The following is an 18,344-nucleotide window of genomic DNA, read 5'->3' as shown; positions in this document are numbered from 1 at the left end:
CGCCTTGGCCCTATCTTGAATGCAATCTGCGACGGGTAAAGTCCGCCGCGCGCCGTGTTTTCGCCGCGTTGAAGCGAGACGCATGCTAGCACGAAGGTGCGCTCCGTCTTTAGCGTTCTGACAGTTCGTTTCCGCGGTCAACGAGCGAGATGTGTTCATGTTTGCTTGTGCGCGCGTGACACCGTGCTTGTTAATAGCGGTCTACTAATTTGCATCGATCTAATTGCATCTAATTTGCATTCGATGCATCGCTTTTCAGGCGAAACTGCGACTTTTTTTATTCATCGCAACTTCAGTGCATCGAGAGGAAATCTATTTTTCCAAATGACAGAAAGTTGTATTTCTGTTTGAAAGCATGAGGTGCGCGGTACTGTAAAGGACATTTTTTTTCCTCACAGAAAACGGGTGCGCGTTACAATCGAGGTAAGCGTGAGAATCGAGTAAATACGGTAGTTGTGCTAGCCGTAGAGGCATCGTCAAACGTTCAAGCCGGGCGGAACTGCGGCATCGGTCTGTCGTTGGAGGGGGCCACGGGAGATGGTTTTTGCGTGCGCCGCAACGTGCGCTCCTTCCAAAAATGCAGCATCTCTAATGCGCTGGATAGTACTGAATATAGCGCGCTGTTTGAAGATGTCAGCAGTAAGGAAGATAGCGACGAGGCTAGCAGCGATGGTGACATAGAATGAGCTCGGCATGTTCAAATTTAATAAATGCTGTTTTATTTTGCAAATGCTGTCCTCGCTTTTTCGTTCGGCCTACATTCGAGGTAAGTTCTTTTTTTTTTTCGGACTTCGAACTTTTGGGGGGTCGGCTTAGAATCGGAGTCGGCCTAGATTCGAGTAAATACGGTATAACGATACCAGATATAACGATATATCACTTATAACGATGAGTCGACTTAAGAGTATCAACTTATGCATTAGGGGCTATGAGAAAAGAAAACATATAACGATATGTTATTCACCGCATATCGGATATCAAGATCGAAACTTTGCTTCTGGGCGGCGTTTTTCATGTAGAATAATCGTGAAATTTGCGTTCCCGAGTTGCCCTTAACCGAGACGGTGCGAAAAGTTTGCCTAGGCGAGTTCGTATCTACCACCATTACCGTGCGTCCCGCCTGAGCGCAAATTACGAAAGCTACGGAGAGCATCACAAGTTGGCGCAGCGTGCACAAGATGGTGCCAGCCTCGTGTCGCCGGTAGGGTGCCTCGATGCCCAGCGCCGCCGTCCAGGGTGGAGACAACCCCGCTGGCGCCGCCATATTGTGTCACATGAGCTGAGACTCAGCTACGCTTGCGTTCATAAAGTGTTACTCGCGGCGCGCTTCCAAGTGCTTTGCCTTGATGAGGATTTTTTTATCGGTGTCCCATCTGCATATCTTTATAACCAATAGCCGTTAACTCGTCGAAGGTCCAAGACGTAAATGTATGGCGCCGGGAACATGCCCCAAGTTGCCTAATTCAATCACATTTAATATGCCGTGTGTATGTTTAAAATACGCACAATTTTTTTTTTTTTTTTCGCGCTTCGATGCTTGGTATATAAGGTTTGCGACCCCCTGTGTGTGGAAGTTTTTCTTTTTCGCTGTTGTATTTTGGTTTACACGTCACGCCTCCTTTACCGTAGCCAGCCACTCGGCCACGGCGGTTAGTTTTTCTTGCGTTGCGCGTGCTCTTCGCGTTCGTTGCAATTATTTGACGATATCTACGCGCAATTTTGCTTTTCTTTTTTGCCCACAAAACTGTGTGCTGACAGGATTAAGCTGGTGTAAAAATAACTGCGATGTGAAAATAAGGTTTAGTTAGTGCTGTAGAGAAAAATGTAACGTAACTTGTCTGTGTCAATCTTGCGTAGTACACACAAGAAATCAAACGATGCACAAAATACATTTACTTATAATGTCTAGTACAATCAATCATGAAAGAGATATGTACATGAAAAACTATATGTAGTGCGCCACGCCTGAAGGTTATGTTTAAAGACGAGATAAAAAAATTAATTCACAAGGTAGGCTCGACACACAATTCGGGATAGAGAGAGTTTTTTTTTTATTTATTCATTACATGGGGGGGGGGTTCAAGTGAGTACATCAACCTTATTACACACAATATAAATCGAAAACAAGAATGCAAACAAGAAAACGCAACCGCGGGTAATATTAATCAAGATATCCAGCCAGATATCCAGCCAGAATACATACATCAGCTACCATCGAATACGTCGCATCAGCCAAACACATCGATGGCGAGTACAGAACATTTCATAAATAACCATTAGAACACTGATAACTACATTGAAAAAATAAACAACACTGCATACATATCACGTACAAAAACCGTAAATGAAACTAAGACAGTCAAATACAGATTAGCAATGTTTTTCACTTCGAAAATATAGTCCATGATGATGTAGGGCTGTTGACTTTAACAGACGGCGCCCATCCTGTCGATTTCCCTCGTACTGGTCCTCTTCAAAGTGTTTCTAAGTACAGGTAAAACAACAAAAGTGATTATCGATATAAAAAGTTGCCTTGTAAATACAGAGAACCCATTACAGTGCTTAAAAATAAATTTTAGCAGAAGCAATGCTGTATTACCTCGCTTCACACGTTTCGAAGAAATGCACAGGCTACAACAGACACCATGCCAGAAAGCGCTGAAACATTTTGGTCCCATGATGCCCCTTAACTCTACTACACCTGGGCATACCGTGCACAGGCATTTAAAGACCGTCACAGTACCCACTACGATCGGGAATGAGCACGAATGACCATCGGCTTACGATCACCACGCTACAAATATGTACAAGTCTAAAAAATCAGCTATGCAACGTAACACCCTGAGGTCCGCAAGATATCTCCTGAGAAATCAGAGAAAATCACAATGTTTCGCTTACCACGTACAAACCAGCCGCTCTCCCCAGACGAAGCACTGCGTTCTTTAGTCCCAAATAACCAGTACCGAAAAAAGAAAAAAAAAAGAAACAAGAGACACACACGATGTGTGCTTCCCGTGAAAAAGGAAAATAGGTGGCTTGCGTGACGATTCGTAGCTAATGTAAGACTATTTCGCGGCTAAGCATCTTCGTCAGGCCTTAAAATAAGGGTACAGACTGCGCCCATCAAAAGGAAAAAAGCCTATGCGACGCGCGCTCGCAAACCATACGCTACTCAGACAGCATCGGTGCAGTGCTTACTTAGTTCGTGAGCGAACGTAGGTACGTGAGCGAGGATCAGAGAATACTTTCTTATTTAAATGAAAAACACGGTGCGGTAGTCTAAACATTCTTGACACTTACCTCGCAAATGCAGGAGTTATCCGTTGCCTTCCAGTGATCGCGCTTTACTTGGGCTTCCCATCTCTTCCGTCGTTCTGGGTCCCGGGGGAAGCGAAAACAACGCAGTCCTTTACGCGTCGATCCGGCGCACTTGGGAACACAACAGCCCGTCATGTCGACACGATGCACTTGATAGCTTGTCAGTCATGCGGCTGAACACTGTCTAGCAAGTAGAAGCGTCCGCGAAGCATCCGCGCGCACTGTGCCTCGAACTCAGCACCGGCACCAAGCAATCGCAACGGCTCGCTGTGACACAATATGGCGTCGCAGCGAGAAAGTGGCGGCGCGGGGGCGGTCAAAGGTTGGCACCACCCTGAACGGCGGCGCTGGCATCGAGGCACCCTAGTCGCCGGCGGTCGTGCGAGCGTCAGAAGAGGAGGGGGAAGGAAAGCGATAAGCGAGCGGCGCCTGTGTTCCCTCTCTCTCTCAGCGAGCACAGAAATGTGCTGCGGAAGAAGCTGTAGGTGCGCCGACAAAGCGCAAGGCACTTGAGATGAAGCAGCAAATGACAAGCTTGTGCAGTCGACAATATCGACGATTATAAAAACTGGGCTCGCCACGAACATGCAAGCTAGAAGCAATGGCCATGCCGATCAATGGAAAAGGCGGGCTTTGTGCGCCATGACGAAACCCCCCATGGGTGAAATCAACACGGTGGAAGCCGCTCACATTAGCGAACTTTGCGAGTACGTCGTTACTGACGATGAAATAGGTGGTGCTTCGATGGAGAAGTTTCTGATTACGGATAGTGCTGCCTCGTTCTGCAAAGAGATCTCCGATACGGCGATCATTGTCGCGACAGACGGCGGCGTTGTGCGACAGAGGCGACCACAGCAGCGGCTGCGACGACGAGATTGACACCAACCCCGATTTTCAACCAAAGTGCAATGTCGTCAATCGAATTGCTCATTGATTTATTTCACGTACGTTAAATTATAGCAGCCAGTGTGCGCAGCAGCTGGATGCGATGCACACCGCGGTTGTGAAAGTGAAACTTTCGCGAAAGCAAGTGCAGATTTCTGACTATTTCGGCACGCCTAACAATTGAAACGCTATTTAGAAGTATAAATAAACATTTTATTTTGGACAATGTCGATTTTTTATCGCAAGTGGTAAATTCGGTTTCGGAACTACAGAGGTATATTCGGCAAGATTTTCATTTTTCGGCAGTCCAGATATAGGGATGATCGGTTATAACGATTGGATTTCTCATTCTTCTTGATATCGTTATAAGTGGACTGCACTGTACATTGCATTTGGCTGTCGCAGGCTGTAGCAAGAATCTTTGCAGTTATTTGCCGTCGTTGATCCTCACTCCTAAGCCTTTCCAGTCTAAGAGCTTGAATACTTCTTCTAAGCATGCAATGAATAGCATTGGAAAAATTGCGTCTCCTTGCCTGACCCATTTCTTGATTGGTAACTTTCTAATTTTCTTGTGGAGAACCAAGGTAGCTGTGGAATCCTTATGGACATTTGCCAAGATATTCACATATGCCTCCTGTACTCCTTGGTTATGCAATGCCTCCATGATTGCTGGTATTTCTACTGCATCAAATGCCTTTTCTTAATCTGTGAAAGCCATATAGAGAGGTTGATTGTACTCCGCATATTTCTCAATTACCTGATTGGCAACATGGACATGATCCATTGTAGAATATCTCTTCCTGAAGCCAAACATGCCTTCCTTGGGCTAGTTTTAGTTAGTACATGCTAAATCGAGCATCAGACAGTACCGATGTGAGGAGGAACAGTGCTTGATCTGTTTCCTTAAGTTTGTGTCACTCTGTTTAGCTACCATGTTGTTAGTGGTCAGGGCTGAAAGTCATCATATATAAATTATTATGATGTTTCTTTGATACTGTGTTGTGATATTGAAATAAACCTCAAGTATTGGGGGAACCGAGGCCCTCATCTTGTCGTTACTAACAGCCGTAGGAAGCCAGCAGACATTGAAGTCGAGAAATGAAGCACACAGGATATTGTGGGGAGCAAGGGCTCGTTGTATGAGGCACGGCTCTATTTGTACAGCGCAACATTCTTTCCTGAAAGGACATGTCCTTTTGATTGTGCAGGCCTGGTGCCAGTGTCAGCCATTGTGAGAGGCCCTGCCCGGCAGATGGCCTTGTCCCCACACTGGAATGGCCTCTTCGTGGTTGGGGAGGAGTCTGCTGTGTAAGTAGTTGTGCTTTCATTGCTCATATGTGTATTGCCTAGTGGCAAGGCACACATGATATGTGTAGGGAATGTTCGCTGGCCAGCTGGGTGTTTTGAGTGTACATAACTGTGCTGATGCTGTCCGATTGGGATGTCACAAAATGGCACGATACCTTGAACAATGAGAGACGTGAATGGTGATATTTCCTGGTGCCTCTGGCCAAGCTCTGTTCGTAGCAACATGCGATCCGAGGCTGCCCAGTCAAGTCAGAACACACGTGTGACTCGGGATGAGGCAAAATCTCCACCTGCTAGGCTGTGTGTTACGACACTGGTGATGGCACACCACCACTTCTTTGACATGTGGGTGCAATGTAGATGGTTGCGTCTTTTTACAAATTTACCAAAATTCACACAACTTCGTAATAGGTTTCAAATGGCCAGCACATGTGGCCATTGCAAAATTGAAGCGCACATGCCCACAAGCAAATTTGGTGCTTGCACCCTTATCGGAAATAGTTAGCAAGTGGGAAACTTCTGGTAGAGTGAAAGCTCGTTAATTTGCATTGCCATTAGCTGAAATTTCTTCGTACTCGGAACTACCCCTTCAAGTTTTGTCTCATCTACATTAAAGTACCTGTGTAAATCATCCTGTTATTTTGCACTCAAATTGGTTGCATTAACTGTATATCGAGCTGCGTGCCATCGTACCCAGCCATTCTGAAGAGCCGCCGTACCGGCCCTGCTTGCATCGGAGCATGTATGGGGCAGCGTCCCTTTGGTTGAAAAAGAGTTCGGACTGCCAATTGTTCTTGAAAACGAAATAAATTGCAAACAATGTGTTTTCCAATTTTGTTTTCATTGAATTTAGCATGTCATTCTGCACCTGGTCTCAACAATCTAGTCCTGAAAAATTGCATGTTTTTGCTAAAAAGTCATGCTTATTGTCACAGACCAAGGTGCCAACCCGACGCAACGCCACCCGGACTTACGAATGTTCCTCGCAGTCGTCGGGTTACGCAACTAGCAGTCAGATTACCTTCGCCTGCTACGCAAATTGTTGCGCGGCTGCGGGCTCGCTGTTCTGTTCTGACTGCTCTCTCTCACCGATCGCGGTTGAGGGAGAGCCTGATCGTCATCCCACTGCTCATTACGGGGCACGTAGCGTTTCAGGTCGCATACGTGTACCGGTCCGCCGATCGGCTTTCCTTTTTTGTTCTCGAGCCGGTAAACAAACGAGGAAACCTTCTCTCTCACTAGATATGGCCCGGTCCACTTCGGCGCCAGCGAGGCAGCAAACTGTTTGGTAGCATCGCTGAGAACGTGCTGGCGTCGAACCACCAGATCGCCCACTTCGTAGTGGACGTTTTGATGCGAGCGGTCGTACTGCGCCTTCTGCTGTGCCCTTGCAGTGCGAAGATTACAGCGTGCTTTATGTAAAGCTTCCGTCATCTTGGCACGTAGATGCGTCACGTATTCAGCTCGTGCTGACGGCGCGACTGGCATTCCGCTGCGATCCGCGAGAACCCTATCCATCGGATTCGGCAGCTCTCTCCCCAGGTTGAGAGAAGAAGGCGCATACCCAGTCGAGCGGTTCACTGTCGATCGCAATGCAAACCCAATCTCTGGAAGGGAGGTATCCCAGTCCTTATGCCTTTCAGAGAACGCGACAAGCATGTGCTTGATGTTGCGATTGACTCGTTCAGTGGGGTTCGACTGAGCATAGTAGGTTGTCGTTTTCTTATGCTTAATGCCCAGTGCGGCGCATGAGTCAACGAACACCTTTGCAGTGAATTAGGACGCATTGTCCGTTATCAACTGCTCCGGAAAACCAAACCTGGTGAAAACCTCCATCAACTTATCCATGATCACCCGTGCCGTCAGTTTTCGTAGGGGGAAAAGTTCTACCCATTTACTGAAGTGATCCATGACCACCAGCAAGAATTTGTTCCTGCTCGGTGTTGTGGGATACGGTCCCATGACCGTCACATGCCGCGATTTGCCAGGGAGTCTGGCTGTCGATAGGCTGCATGAAGCCGGGCGGTCGTCCGCCTCGGGGCTTCACGCTTTGGCACACATGACACGATCGGGCGTAGCGAATCACGTCCCGTTTCATGCCTGGCCAGGTAGCGAAGCGACACAACTTAACGTAAGTCTTGGGGCCGCTCGCGTGCCCAGCGATGCACTAGTCATGAAAGTAGCGTAGCAGTGCTCCTCTCAACGCGCGCGATATCACCACCTTAAACACCTCACTTGTGTCGTTCTCGGTGGGAATATACCTTAGCAGGACGCCGTCGGAATTCAGCAGATAGGAATCCAGCACGCTCACAGCATTACCAGCTGTTCCTAAGCGCTCCGCACCGACAGCAATACCAGCTGCCTCCATGTGCGCGGCGGCCGCGCCGCCCGGCTCCCGGAGCCCGTCGAGCACTTTTCGACAAAACAGATCCTTCTGCTGAGCCTCGAACAGCTCCTTTCTGCTGAAGACAACTCCTGCAGAACCGACAACATCTCTGTGGTTCACGCTCTCGCCCAGGATCGACGGTTGTTCCGCGTCCCTTACTCGGGCTACGGCTAGGGTTTCTTCCTCGCCTCGGACTGGCGCTCGCGAAAGTTCGTCCGCTGCGGCATTGCTTTTTCCTTTGCGGTAGCGCACGGTGAAGTCGTAACGCTGCAGCAGCAGTGCCCAACGCGCCAGGCGGCCACTCGGCACGCTCAAACGCCTCAACCAAGTGAGAGCCATGTGGTCCGTCTCAATCGTGAATGCCACTCCGTCGACATAATAGTTGAACTTTCGCAGAGCGAAAACTATCGCGAGACACTCCTTCTCTGTCACCGAATAGTTCCTTTCCGCCGGCGTCAACGAACGGCTCGCGAACGCAACCGGTCGGAGAATGCCTCCGTGCTCCTGAAGCAAAATTGCACCTAGCCCCAGGTTGCTTGCGTCTGTTTGAATCACAAACTCCCTGTTCAAGTCGGGCAGCTGCAACTCTGCCGTCTCAGCGAGCACCTTTGTGAGGCCGCGCAGTGCCGCCTCCTGCTCTGGACCCTAAGTCCAACGCTCGTCTTTCCTCAAGAGCTTCGTTAAAGGCGCTTGCACTGCCGCGCAGTCTGGAATGAATTGGCGATAAAAGTTCACCAATCCCAGAAAGCGTCTCAGTTTGCCGATAATCTTTCGGCGACGGGTAGCTCAGTATAGCCTCGAGCTTATCCTCACTCGGCAGAATGCGGCCATTGTCCAACGTGAATCCCAACAGCGTTATTCTGTTCGCAGCTATCTGAGCTTTACTCGGGTTCAACGTGATACCCGCGGACTTCAGCCTGTCTAGGACGTCTCTCAAGTGGCGCAAGTGCTCGTCGAATGTTTTCGAATAAACCACTATGTCGTCGAGATATGCGAGAGCATGTTGCCACTTCGCATCTCCTAGAACTCGGTCCATCAACCTCTGATAAGTAGCGGGAGCTCCGACTAAGCCAAAAGACATTCTTTTGAACTGAAAGAACCCGCGGTGACAAGTGAAAGCCGTTTTCTCTTTGTCACGCTCGTCCATTTCGACCTGAAAATATCCACGACTAGCATCGAGCGTCGTAAAGTACTTCGCCCCGCCTAGGTTAGATACTAAAGAGGAAATGGAGGGTAGAGGGTACGCATCCTTCTTCGTAACCTCATTCAGCCTGCGGTAGTCTACACAAAGGCGATAAGTATCGTCCTTCTTCGGGACTAGAACTACCGGGAAGCCCCATGGGCTGTTCGACCTTTCCACAACGCCTGTGTCGATGAGTTCGTCTAAGGCGCTGTCAAGTGCTTTCCGTTTAGTCAAGCTTATCGGCCGAGGATTACATTTCCACGGCGCAGCGTCACCCGTGTCTATCCTGTGCCCGACTAACGTAGTGCGGCCCGGACGGTCCGTGAAAATTGCGTCGTATTCGTACAACAGCGATGACAGTCGTGCCCTTTCTCTCTCCGGCAGGCTGTTGACCTCTGACAAAAGTGGGTGCGCTGCCCCTTGCAACGTCGCGGCACAATGTTGTGCCACCGTCTCTCCGTTGCTTTGATCGTCTTTACCGATTACGGTTTGCTCGCTCGGCTGCGTGTGGCCCGCTCGCGCCGCCCCCGGAGACTGGCTTGTCTCCGCAGGCGCAGGCGCTCTTGCGAAACGCTTCAAAACACCCGTTCCGTTCTCTCGGTAACCTCCGCTGGCGATGTCTATCAAAATACCCGACTTGGCGAGAAAGTCTCGACCTAAAGTAACAGGCACTGACAGACCGGGAAGATGTAAGAGGTGCGAGGCGTTGTCACCTTACGCGTCTCTCCCAACGAATAACTAGTCTAGCTGCACCGCTCGATTGTGCTGTGCCGGAAGCAAGGCGGAAAGTGATGTCACTATCTCTTAAGCGGATATTGTTCTCGTGGAGATGCTGCAACTCTGCGAGCGAGAACCGGGAGAGGGCAAAGTGCATTTCTCCCGTGTCCGCCCGGCTCCTGCGGCGCGCGTTGTGCGCGCACGAGATGTCCGCCCGGCTACCGCCGCGTGCGCTCCGTTCGCAAGCGACGGGCGAGCGCCCGCGAGAGAAGGTGGCAGCGTGTGCTCCCCACAGAGCACAGTGTTGAAGCATGGAAAGCGAACGCTGCTCTAGGCCGGTGCACCGCCTTTGTCGGTCTTCTTGATGCGAGCCTTAAAGTTGCGGAGCCGCAGTGCTGAGAATGTCACGCACTTTCACTCGACCGTGGCTGAAGTCATAGAACTTCGAGTCGTCGGATGTCTCCGGCAGTGGTAGGCTTACCGTTACCGGCACCGTAGCCCTGTTGGTCGATGAAGGTGAGCCTTTTGGTCAATAAAATCGGTGCAATCGCATACGATTGGGTCAGGATTGTGAGGTTGTCGATGGAGTAGTAGCTCCCGCATGGGTCTGTTGTAAAGCGGGTTGGCTGCACGTAGCATTTTTCTACGGTAATGTAGCCATCCATGTGGCGGATGTTGTGGCAGCTGGAGTACCTTTTGTCGTCGAAGAGGAACACTTTAGAAAGCCTCGATGCTGTTCGTAAATTGTACTCGTGGTTGCGGTTCCGAAAGCTGCTTCGCCGGTGATGGTCGGCCTCCATGCTGCGGTGGCGATCGTGAGAGTAGCAAGAGCGATGGGGATTCGGTAGGCTGTTTGCTCGTGGCTGAACAGCTTGCTCATTTCATTTTCGGTTACCTCGAACTTGTCCTCAGTTCTGGTTGTGATCTGCGACCCCGTGTTGACAATCGCCTTGTTCTCGAGGAAGAGTGGACGCTGTACCGTTCCTTCGTACTTGAGTTTCGGTTGTTGTACGTACTGCGTCAATGCGTGGCCTTTGCGCTTACACTCGTTTGATTACCGTGTCGGCTACCTGCGTGTACTGCCTCCCGTCCTTGCAAAGGGCTAGTGACAGTCGGCGCGGGGATTCATGCGGAAACGAACCCGGCCGATGGCGTGGCGGATCATCTCGTGGTATTCGAGGGCCTCGGTGAATTCGGCTTCAAGTTCGTCGTCGTCGATCACAAGCTCTTCGATTTTGGCATTGATTTCAGCGAGGCCACGGACTTTGTCGTCAAGTTCGTTCGGGAGCACTTGCAAGTCGGTATGCGTTGGTTCAGTTTCTTGCAAGACTTCGGTTACGGCAGCGATGACACGTGTAGTGGCGCTTCGAATGATGTCGCGCTGACGGCGTAGTCGGTCCGTAATCGGTTCGGGACGCTAGTCTTCGCCCGGATTTCACGGCACCATAAACTATGTTGGTGACGGAGACTGGCGTCCGTCCTCTGCGGTTTGTTGATCGAACTGCTACGATGGCACTGGCACGAGCCTTCCTCTCCCGCGTTCTCAACCTCTTCTTTCGCGACAGTGTTCAGCAGGCATCAAAGAGGTTCACTGAAGACCATTGATTCATAAAAGTGGAACATACCCAGTGCTCCAAGTCGGTGTCAAAGAGTGTCTTCGCACAGTGCTACCTACCCCGTCCCGCATCTACAGTAATCCATGTCGACATGAACGGTTCGTTGAAGAGTGGCATACCCATGCATTGCCACATTTTCGGCGACCCAAGTTGGTCTGACGGTTGCTTTTGAACCCTGGATCCCTCAGCAATGCAGCCCAATGCATTTTCCCGGGGACTACCCAGTGACCCAGGTAGTCGGGAGAACGGTTACGTAGATACAAACATAGCCCCGGGAAAGTGCATGAAATTCACTAAAAATTCCAACACATTAATTATACTCAAGCATCTAAAACATTTCATAATGCAGCTGAGGCAGAAGATATTGTTTGTCAAAACGGGATCCCTTTGGGAAAATATTGCAGGGAGACAACATGCATATATGGAGCCCACAAAAGTTTATTTCGTTAAGTAACTTGTGCGAGAAATAGCCACCGTTATCTGTACAATCCTAAACAACACGTGGTGCACTCAACCAAGAGTGTCTGGTTAATGTCAAAGGGCATTGCACAATCAGGCCTGCCTATGTGATGTGCGAAAATGAAAGATTTTATGCCCTTGTTTTGCAAAAGCAAACTTCTTAGAGCGCAGCTCTTAGGTGCCCGTTCCTGCGTTGAGCGTCGGCCTCGGTGTAACCAGCAGAACTCGGTGTAGCCTCGGTGTAACCAACAGCCCACCGAAGGATGAAAAAAAGAGAGCGAACGAACGTTCGCTCTCTTTTTTTCATCCTTCGGTGGGCTTGTTTGTTCTGCTGGTTACACCAGCAGAACTGTGATGGCAGACTGTGATGGCAAAGAAAGTGCAAGAAGGAAAGCGGAGGAGGGCACGGCCTTCACCACCGAAAGAGCCAACGCGGAGGATGAAAGGCTGCGCTAGTGAGGAGAAAAGCGAAGGAGGAGCAACTAGGAAAACGGAGTGCCGCACTAGACATGCTCCACGGAGATGGCACCATAGTACCATGCGCCGATGACGTCACTACTAAGGCATGCGGCAAGTGCGTCCACCGATTCCATATATTAATATAAAGTGATGAGGTGGGCTTCGGACCCACTGTGCATGCATTCTTCGCCTGCGCCGTTAGAGAATGCACTCGCCACGCGTTCCTGTGTTCACGCTTTCTTTCTGAACAATGAGCGGCGCCTCTCGTGGAAGGGCTTCGTCTGCCCCTGCTGTTAAATGAGCTGCCCGAGCAGAGGCTCAGCACCGCCGCCGAGAGGACCCTGCCGCTCAGTTTCAAATTTTTTGCCTCAATATATCGCGAATTCAAAGCACCCAAACAGCTGCACTCAAATTTTGCATTAGGGAGTATCGTAATAATCGGTGATCTTTAAAAAAAAAGTTTTACAAGGTATCATTGTATAAAAGGATCAGTGCCTCCATATTAATATTCACAGCAGCATTCAACACAGTTTTGTATGAAATTTTTGAGAATAGTTCTGCCTTTTAAGCAAAAACGATGTTAAAAAAATGTGCAAAGTTGTTTTGGGGATATCTTACTCTAAGGAATGCATATTTTTCTGGGTGTGGTAAAACATTTGGCCTGGAATGACCCGATGCAGCCTCACAGCCATTAGCATACGGCCTCCCAAAATTGATGGTACTTACAGGTGCTTTTCTGGTGCCTCAAAATGCAACGTCTGTTCTGAGCTGAATCATTCCTTGCAGATGTGGACCCGCGCATTCTCTGTTCTTGGAGGGTGGCTACTACGGCTTCACACCCAAGACGCTGGTGTCCCACTATGCCACTGTCTGGGTGAGTCTGTAGTTGTAGATGCCTTTCACAGGCATGGAACTGTGCAATGTGGCAGTGATGCATTCTTAGGAATTTAGACATTTAGACACAAGCTCAACCTCAGTACTGCCCATAGAAAAAAAAAGTGATTTATGTGTTGTACTTGCGCTGTAAGATATATATTCTTAGGTGGGGACACTTTTCGGCTTGCTTGCGAGATGCAATCAACCAGATAAAGTAGCAATGGCGCGCGTCCATCAGCCTGGTGACAGCAGCAGATACCTATCGGTGGGACAACGCAAGTTCAGTTAGAATGTGGACAAGAGCTTGCGTGGACAAGGAACATGCGCATAACCCAAGCAACAGCCTCTGCACGCGGCGTCACGTTGCTGTATCTGCTCCGTTCGTTAAGGCAATGCCCTCTCCCCTACGCTCTCCCCTCACCACGGTGACCTACTTTCACGCATCGCTCACTCGCAAAGCACCGGTTACCATACCAACGGGACATGAAACCAGATACATTGTAGACCGCTTATAACGTAAGTCGCCGGAGTCGCGAATATCCGCACTATAAGCGGTACCGCACTATAACCAAAGCAACAATTTTCAAGGCCCGCACATATGCAAAACATGTGCACCGAGCTGCCACGCGTATGCGACAGTCGAGGAATGCGGCTAGAATGTCTTCATTCAATTTACAGTCGAATCTCGTTAATTCGAACCAAATCACGCGGCGGCCCCTCCGACTGGCATTGCTCTGGCACCGCCATAGAGTAAAAGCTTAGGGGAGACCCTTCAATGTCGCGCGCGGACAAAAAAAAACGCAGCGGAAATTTCACCCTCTCTCAAATGGCAAGGTCGCCGATTCTGCGTTGCGCCGGAACATGCGTGTACGTGCCGACGTCGCAGCCACGCTACCGTAGCCACGCGTAGAAAACAGCAGTGCACCCTTCTTTCTCCTTTATGCTTTCTCTACTTTCTAGTCACGTGTTGACCTTGCACGCTGCGGCTACGGCGCAGAGGGAAGCAGCGGCGCTGTCCCAGGCCGGCCAACGAAACTACCGACGCCGGCAAACGCCCGCTTCCCGATAACGGCAGAAAACGAGACTTTGGGGAGCTGGCGCCGGGCCGGCTATAGCGGCGGCGCCTGCACGGCGGCGGGCGCTGGAGTGGAGATTTTTGTGGAAAGGGGTGAAAAGTTGGGTAAAGTTGCGGGGTCTCACACATGTGCTCTTGGGACAAAGGAACGACAATGCAGTAGTGCAGACAATCAAAAGGGCATTTATTGCACCTTTCATACACTAATACATGCTAGCCGAATTACAACCAATAGAACATTCACACGGGCGCGCGACAAATCAAGGAAGTCCGACTCACTGCGACCCGATAGTGAGCGAATACGTTCGCCCCATGCCATGACACCATCGCCTATTCGTTCACGTGTACAGTCACGTAAACGGTGGTGCGCTCGAACGATCCGTGTTTGTCCATACCGGTGTCCTGCTCTTAGCGGTGTCCTGCTCTTAGCCTCGCGCGACAGTCGCGCAAAGTGGGCCGGCGCACGCGCAAAGCGTTCGTGCGTGTTGGCCGCCGATCCCAAGCCAAAGAGACAGCGCCTTCGACCTTTTTCTCCCAAGTCACCCCGCCGTTCGATGGCGTTAGCATCGCGACACTCGCGCCATCTCTCGCAACGCGCCGCAACCACTACGACCGCCTCCGCCGCGCAGCCGCGCGGTGAATCCGGACCACAGGAGACGCGTGAGAGTCGCGCATCCCCACATCCCCCCAACCTTAAATCACTACACATACTCCGGCGAAACATGTCACAAGGTCTATCAACGCACGCGTCGCGAACACAAGCTAGTACATGCGACAGTGGCGTCGCCGAGGAAATGTCCACACGCTTTCCATAACATGCGAGCCGACATTGTCTCTGGGGTTTACTGCTGGCGTCCGTTGGTCACAGCATCAGCTCTGCAGATTCGATGGCACGACTCCAGCACAGGACTCCGGAAACGGCGATGCAGACGTCGGCGCGAGCGACGCCCTGCTGGCGAGAGCTGCTGTAGCCGTTGGTGACTGCCGGCTCTTTTCCCAGCCGCCGAGGGTAACGAGCCGGACACAGGCGGCCGCCGAAATCGCTGCGCCGAACTGGCCACAGGCATCTGCATCGCCTGGGGTAGCTCGTTCGTAGGCCGGGGCAGCAGCGCAGACGATGTGCAGGTGACAGCAAACTATGGGTGACTCCGCTCACGCTGCGTACACTCAACGCACTCGACAAACCTAAGTAGTGCAAGGGAGAGGAATTCGGCACACGCATCGCCCACGTGGTACGATGTTCAATTCGGCTAGCAAAAATTTCGGGTGGTATTTCAGATGCTAAGTTCACGTGAACAAAGCTTGCTTTGTTGAGTCGAACGAGTAATTTCAATTCGTGCGAGGCGAACTAATGAGGGAAGCAATGTGCGACACCTCAACACCACGGTCGGCCAGGTTGTGTCCCTCAACGTACGACAGGCGGCTTTGTAAAGACTTAGGCCTAATGCGTCGCTACCCTGACAGCAACCGGCATCCAAAAAAAAAAAACATCACCCAAAATGGGCACAACAAGCAGCTGCGAGGAGACGTTAGCTCTGTGAGGTGGTCCTACCACGCTCGGTGCACACAGCATCCGAGTTGACGGCGCCCACCGTCCCAGACGGTGTCGGAGCGCCCGGTGCCAGGCCGCAATACCAGTCAGCCCGTAGCGGCACCCGCAGCGCGCGGCCGCCCGGCTCCCTGAGCCTCGACTTCCGAAGTCAAAGATATAGAAGAAGCTGTTTACATAAGAAATTCGGACCACCCACGAGGCTTCCATACTCACTCGCTTCAGGCTTGCCAATGCTCCGCGGGCGCTAGGCCTCGCTCTCCCAGGATGCAGACCTTGTGACTCTGGTACCGACGAGTGTACTTCAAAACACTCGCGAAAAGGCTTAGCATGTTGAAAAGTTCAAACACGCTACAGCAACCGTCACCTCGCTCAAGAAAGCACACCGCCGACACTAGCGATCAAAATCCACGCTAGGACTACGCTTCGGTTGAAACATCTCGAACCGAGCAAAACTGTTAGAATTATGGTCCGATGCCCCCAAGAGCCCCACATTGGGCAGCCAGATGTGGGGTCTCACATGTGTGCTCTTGGGACAAAGGAACGACAACACAGTTTTGCAACCAATCAAAAGGGCATTTATTATACCTTTTCTACGCTAATACACACTAGCCGAATTACAACCAATAGAACATTCACACGGGCGCGCGACAAATCAAGGAAGTCCGACTCACCGCGACCCGATAGCGAGCGAATATGTTCGCCCCATGCTGTAACACCATCGCCTAGTCATTCACGTGTGCGGTCATGTGAACGGTGGCGCGTTCGAACGATTCGTGTTCGTCCATACCGGTGCCCCGCTCCGAGCCACGCGAGACGTCTCGCGAAGCGTGGATCGGTGCACGCGTGGGACGTCCGCGTCGCTCACCGATCCCAATCCCAAGAGAGAGCTCCTTCGACCTTTTTCTCCCGTCACCCCGCCGTTTGGTGGCGTTAGCATCGCGACACTCGCGCCATCTCACGCAACGTGCCGCAACCACTACGACCGCCTCCGCCGTGCAGCCGCGCAGTGAAGCCGGACCACAAGAGACGCGTCAGAGTCGCGCATCCCCACAAAGTGCAACGCGATAACTGTCTCTCAATAGAGGACACCTCAACCACGTTGCACAGAGGGGAAGTGGGATTGACAGTTAGAGGAGAGAAAGATCGTCGAAGGTGAGGGAGCTACGAAAGAGGGCGACGGGAGCCACTGAAGCGGCGGAGTTGCCGAGGCGAAATCCGCTTCCCTGACGCCCTCCACGGTCTCCGCGTGCGCCCTTTGCCATGCCGTGCCGGCACTGCCCGCTCGCTCGCTGAAGTTTCGTTTACTGCCGTTATCGGGAAGCGAGCGTTGGCCGTTTCGTGGCCCTCGCTCGCTATGCACGCCGTGATATTTCATGACTCGCTCTCAAGATTCTGGTTACAGCCCCACTGGCTGTTCGTTCGCACCACGTGCCCTTCTCCTCCACTTCGTCTCTTTCTCCCTCGAGCACTCCTTGGGGCGCCCGTTTGAGGGGAGCGTTCGCCGTCTCCGCTGACTTCCGTACTCCCAGGCAGCCGCACTGTAACCGGTATTTCGTTTCCCGCAACTGCACTATAAGCGATATGTGTATACATGGAGTGCTATGGGAAATTAACGGGAGTCTGAAAAGACCGCACTATATCTGGTCCTGCACTATAAGTGGTTACGTTATAAGTGGTCTATACTGTATTGTCCCGCTGATAGGCTGCTGTCCCCGGGCCAATGGACGCACGCAGTTTCTACTTTATCGGGTCGATCCCATTTTCAGAATGTCCTCACCAAAAGAGTATTTATCTTACACCATGGTTGCACTTATCATCATAACACTGTACTTTTAAAGAAAAAGACTTGATGATATGCGATGATATGCTCAAAAATTGGCTGAGGTTTTAACTCTTGTAAACCTAGTTGTCATGAGCGAAAGGTCTGTTTGGCTTGGTTTTGCAAAGACTTTGCACACAATGTTTCATTAATGAACGCTTCCGCGCTTGGTAAGCTTCTCTATAACGTGCTAATCTGGCCTCCCTTTGCTCCGGTGTTTCAGCAGCCAACTTTGCCTTTGCTTGAGGTTTCGCAGCCTGCCGTCTAGCTATATCTACTGGATGATTGGATTCAGGCCGTCGCTTGCGCTGAAGAGCACGCACAGCCAGCGTGCTATCCATGGCGAGACTGAGTGACCAAGCACCGTCGCAGCAGCCGTTAGACCCTCGCCTAGTCATGTGGTACCGCAGCACCGAGGCTCCGAGCAGCTGCGATGCCTCTCCGCAGTGGATCACGCTTGCGCTCTGGCTGCTCGCACTCTGGTGGCTCAATGGTGTAGTAGAGCTTTTGCTATAATATGAGTTGTAACACGGTATACCTACCAGCACGGAATTTTTTTTTATTGAACCATTAATTGGATTAAGCGCCCGTGTTGCGACTTATACAGGTAAACATTCCTCTCTTGTGCTCCGGAAGTAAATGGGTCGCCGTCGCTGCTGATTATGCTGCGCAATACGCAATCCTAGAGCCC

At 51.0% G+C, this 18,344-nt stretch overlaps 1 protein-coding gene across 1 annotated transcript in view; it reads left to right on the top strand.

Moving 5' to 3' along the window:
* The window catches only part of LOC125945164 (general transcription factor 3C polypeptide 2-like), an 84,456-nt gene that overhangs the window by 11,269 nt on the left and 54,843 nt on the right, over nt 1-18,344 (top strand). Inside the window, exons 3-4 of the mRNA XM_049666774.1 lie at nt 5,412-5,511; nt 13,118-13,205. Coding sequence (XP_049522731.1) covers nt 5,412-5,511; nt 13,118-13,205 — 188 coding nt within the window. The remainder of the gene's footprint in view (nt 1-5,411; nt 5,512-13,117; nt 13,206-18,344) is intronic.

This window comes from Dermacentor silvarum, chromosome 4 (genome assembly GCF_013339745.2).
Source record: "Dermacentor silvarum isolate Dsil-2018 chromosome 4, BIME_Dsil_1.4, whole genome shotgun sequence".
In the NCBI taxonomy this organism is placed as follows: domain Eukaryota; kingdom Metazoa; phylum Arthropoda; class Arachnida; order Ixodida; family Ixodidae; genus Dermacentor; species Dermacentor silvarum.
The sequence above is the reverse complement of the archived record's forward strand: the minus strand, read 5'-3'. Positions and strand labels throughout refer to the sequence as shown.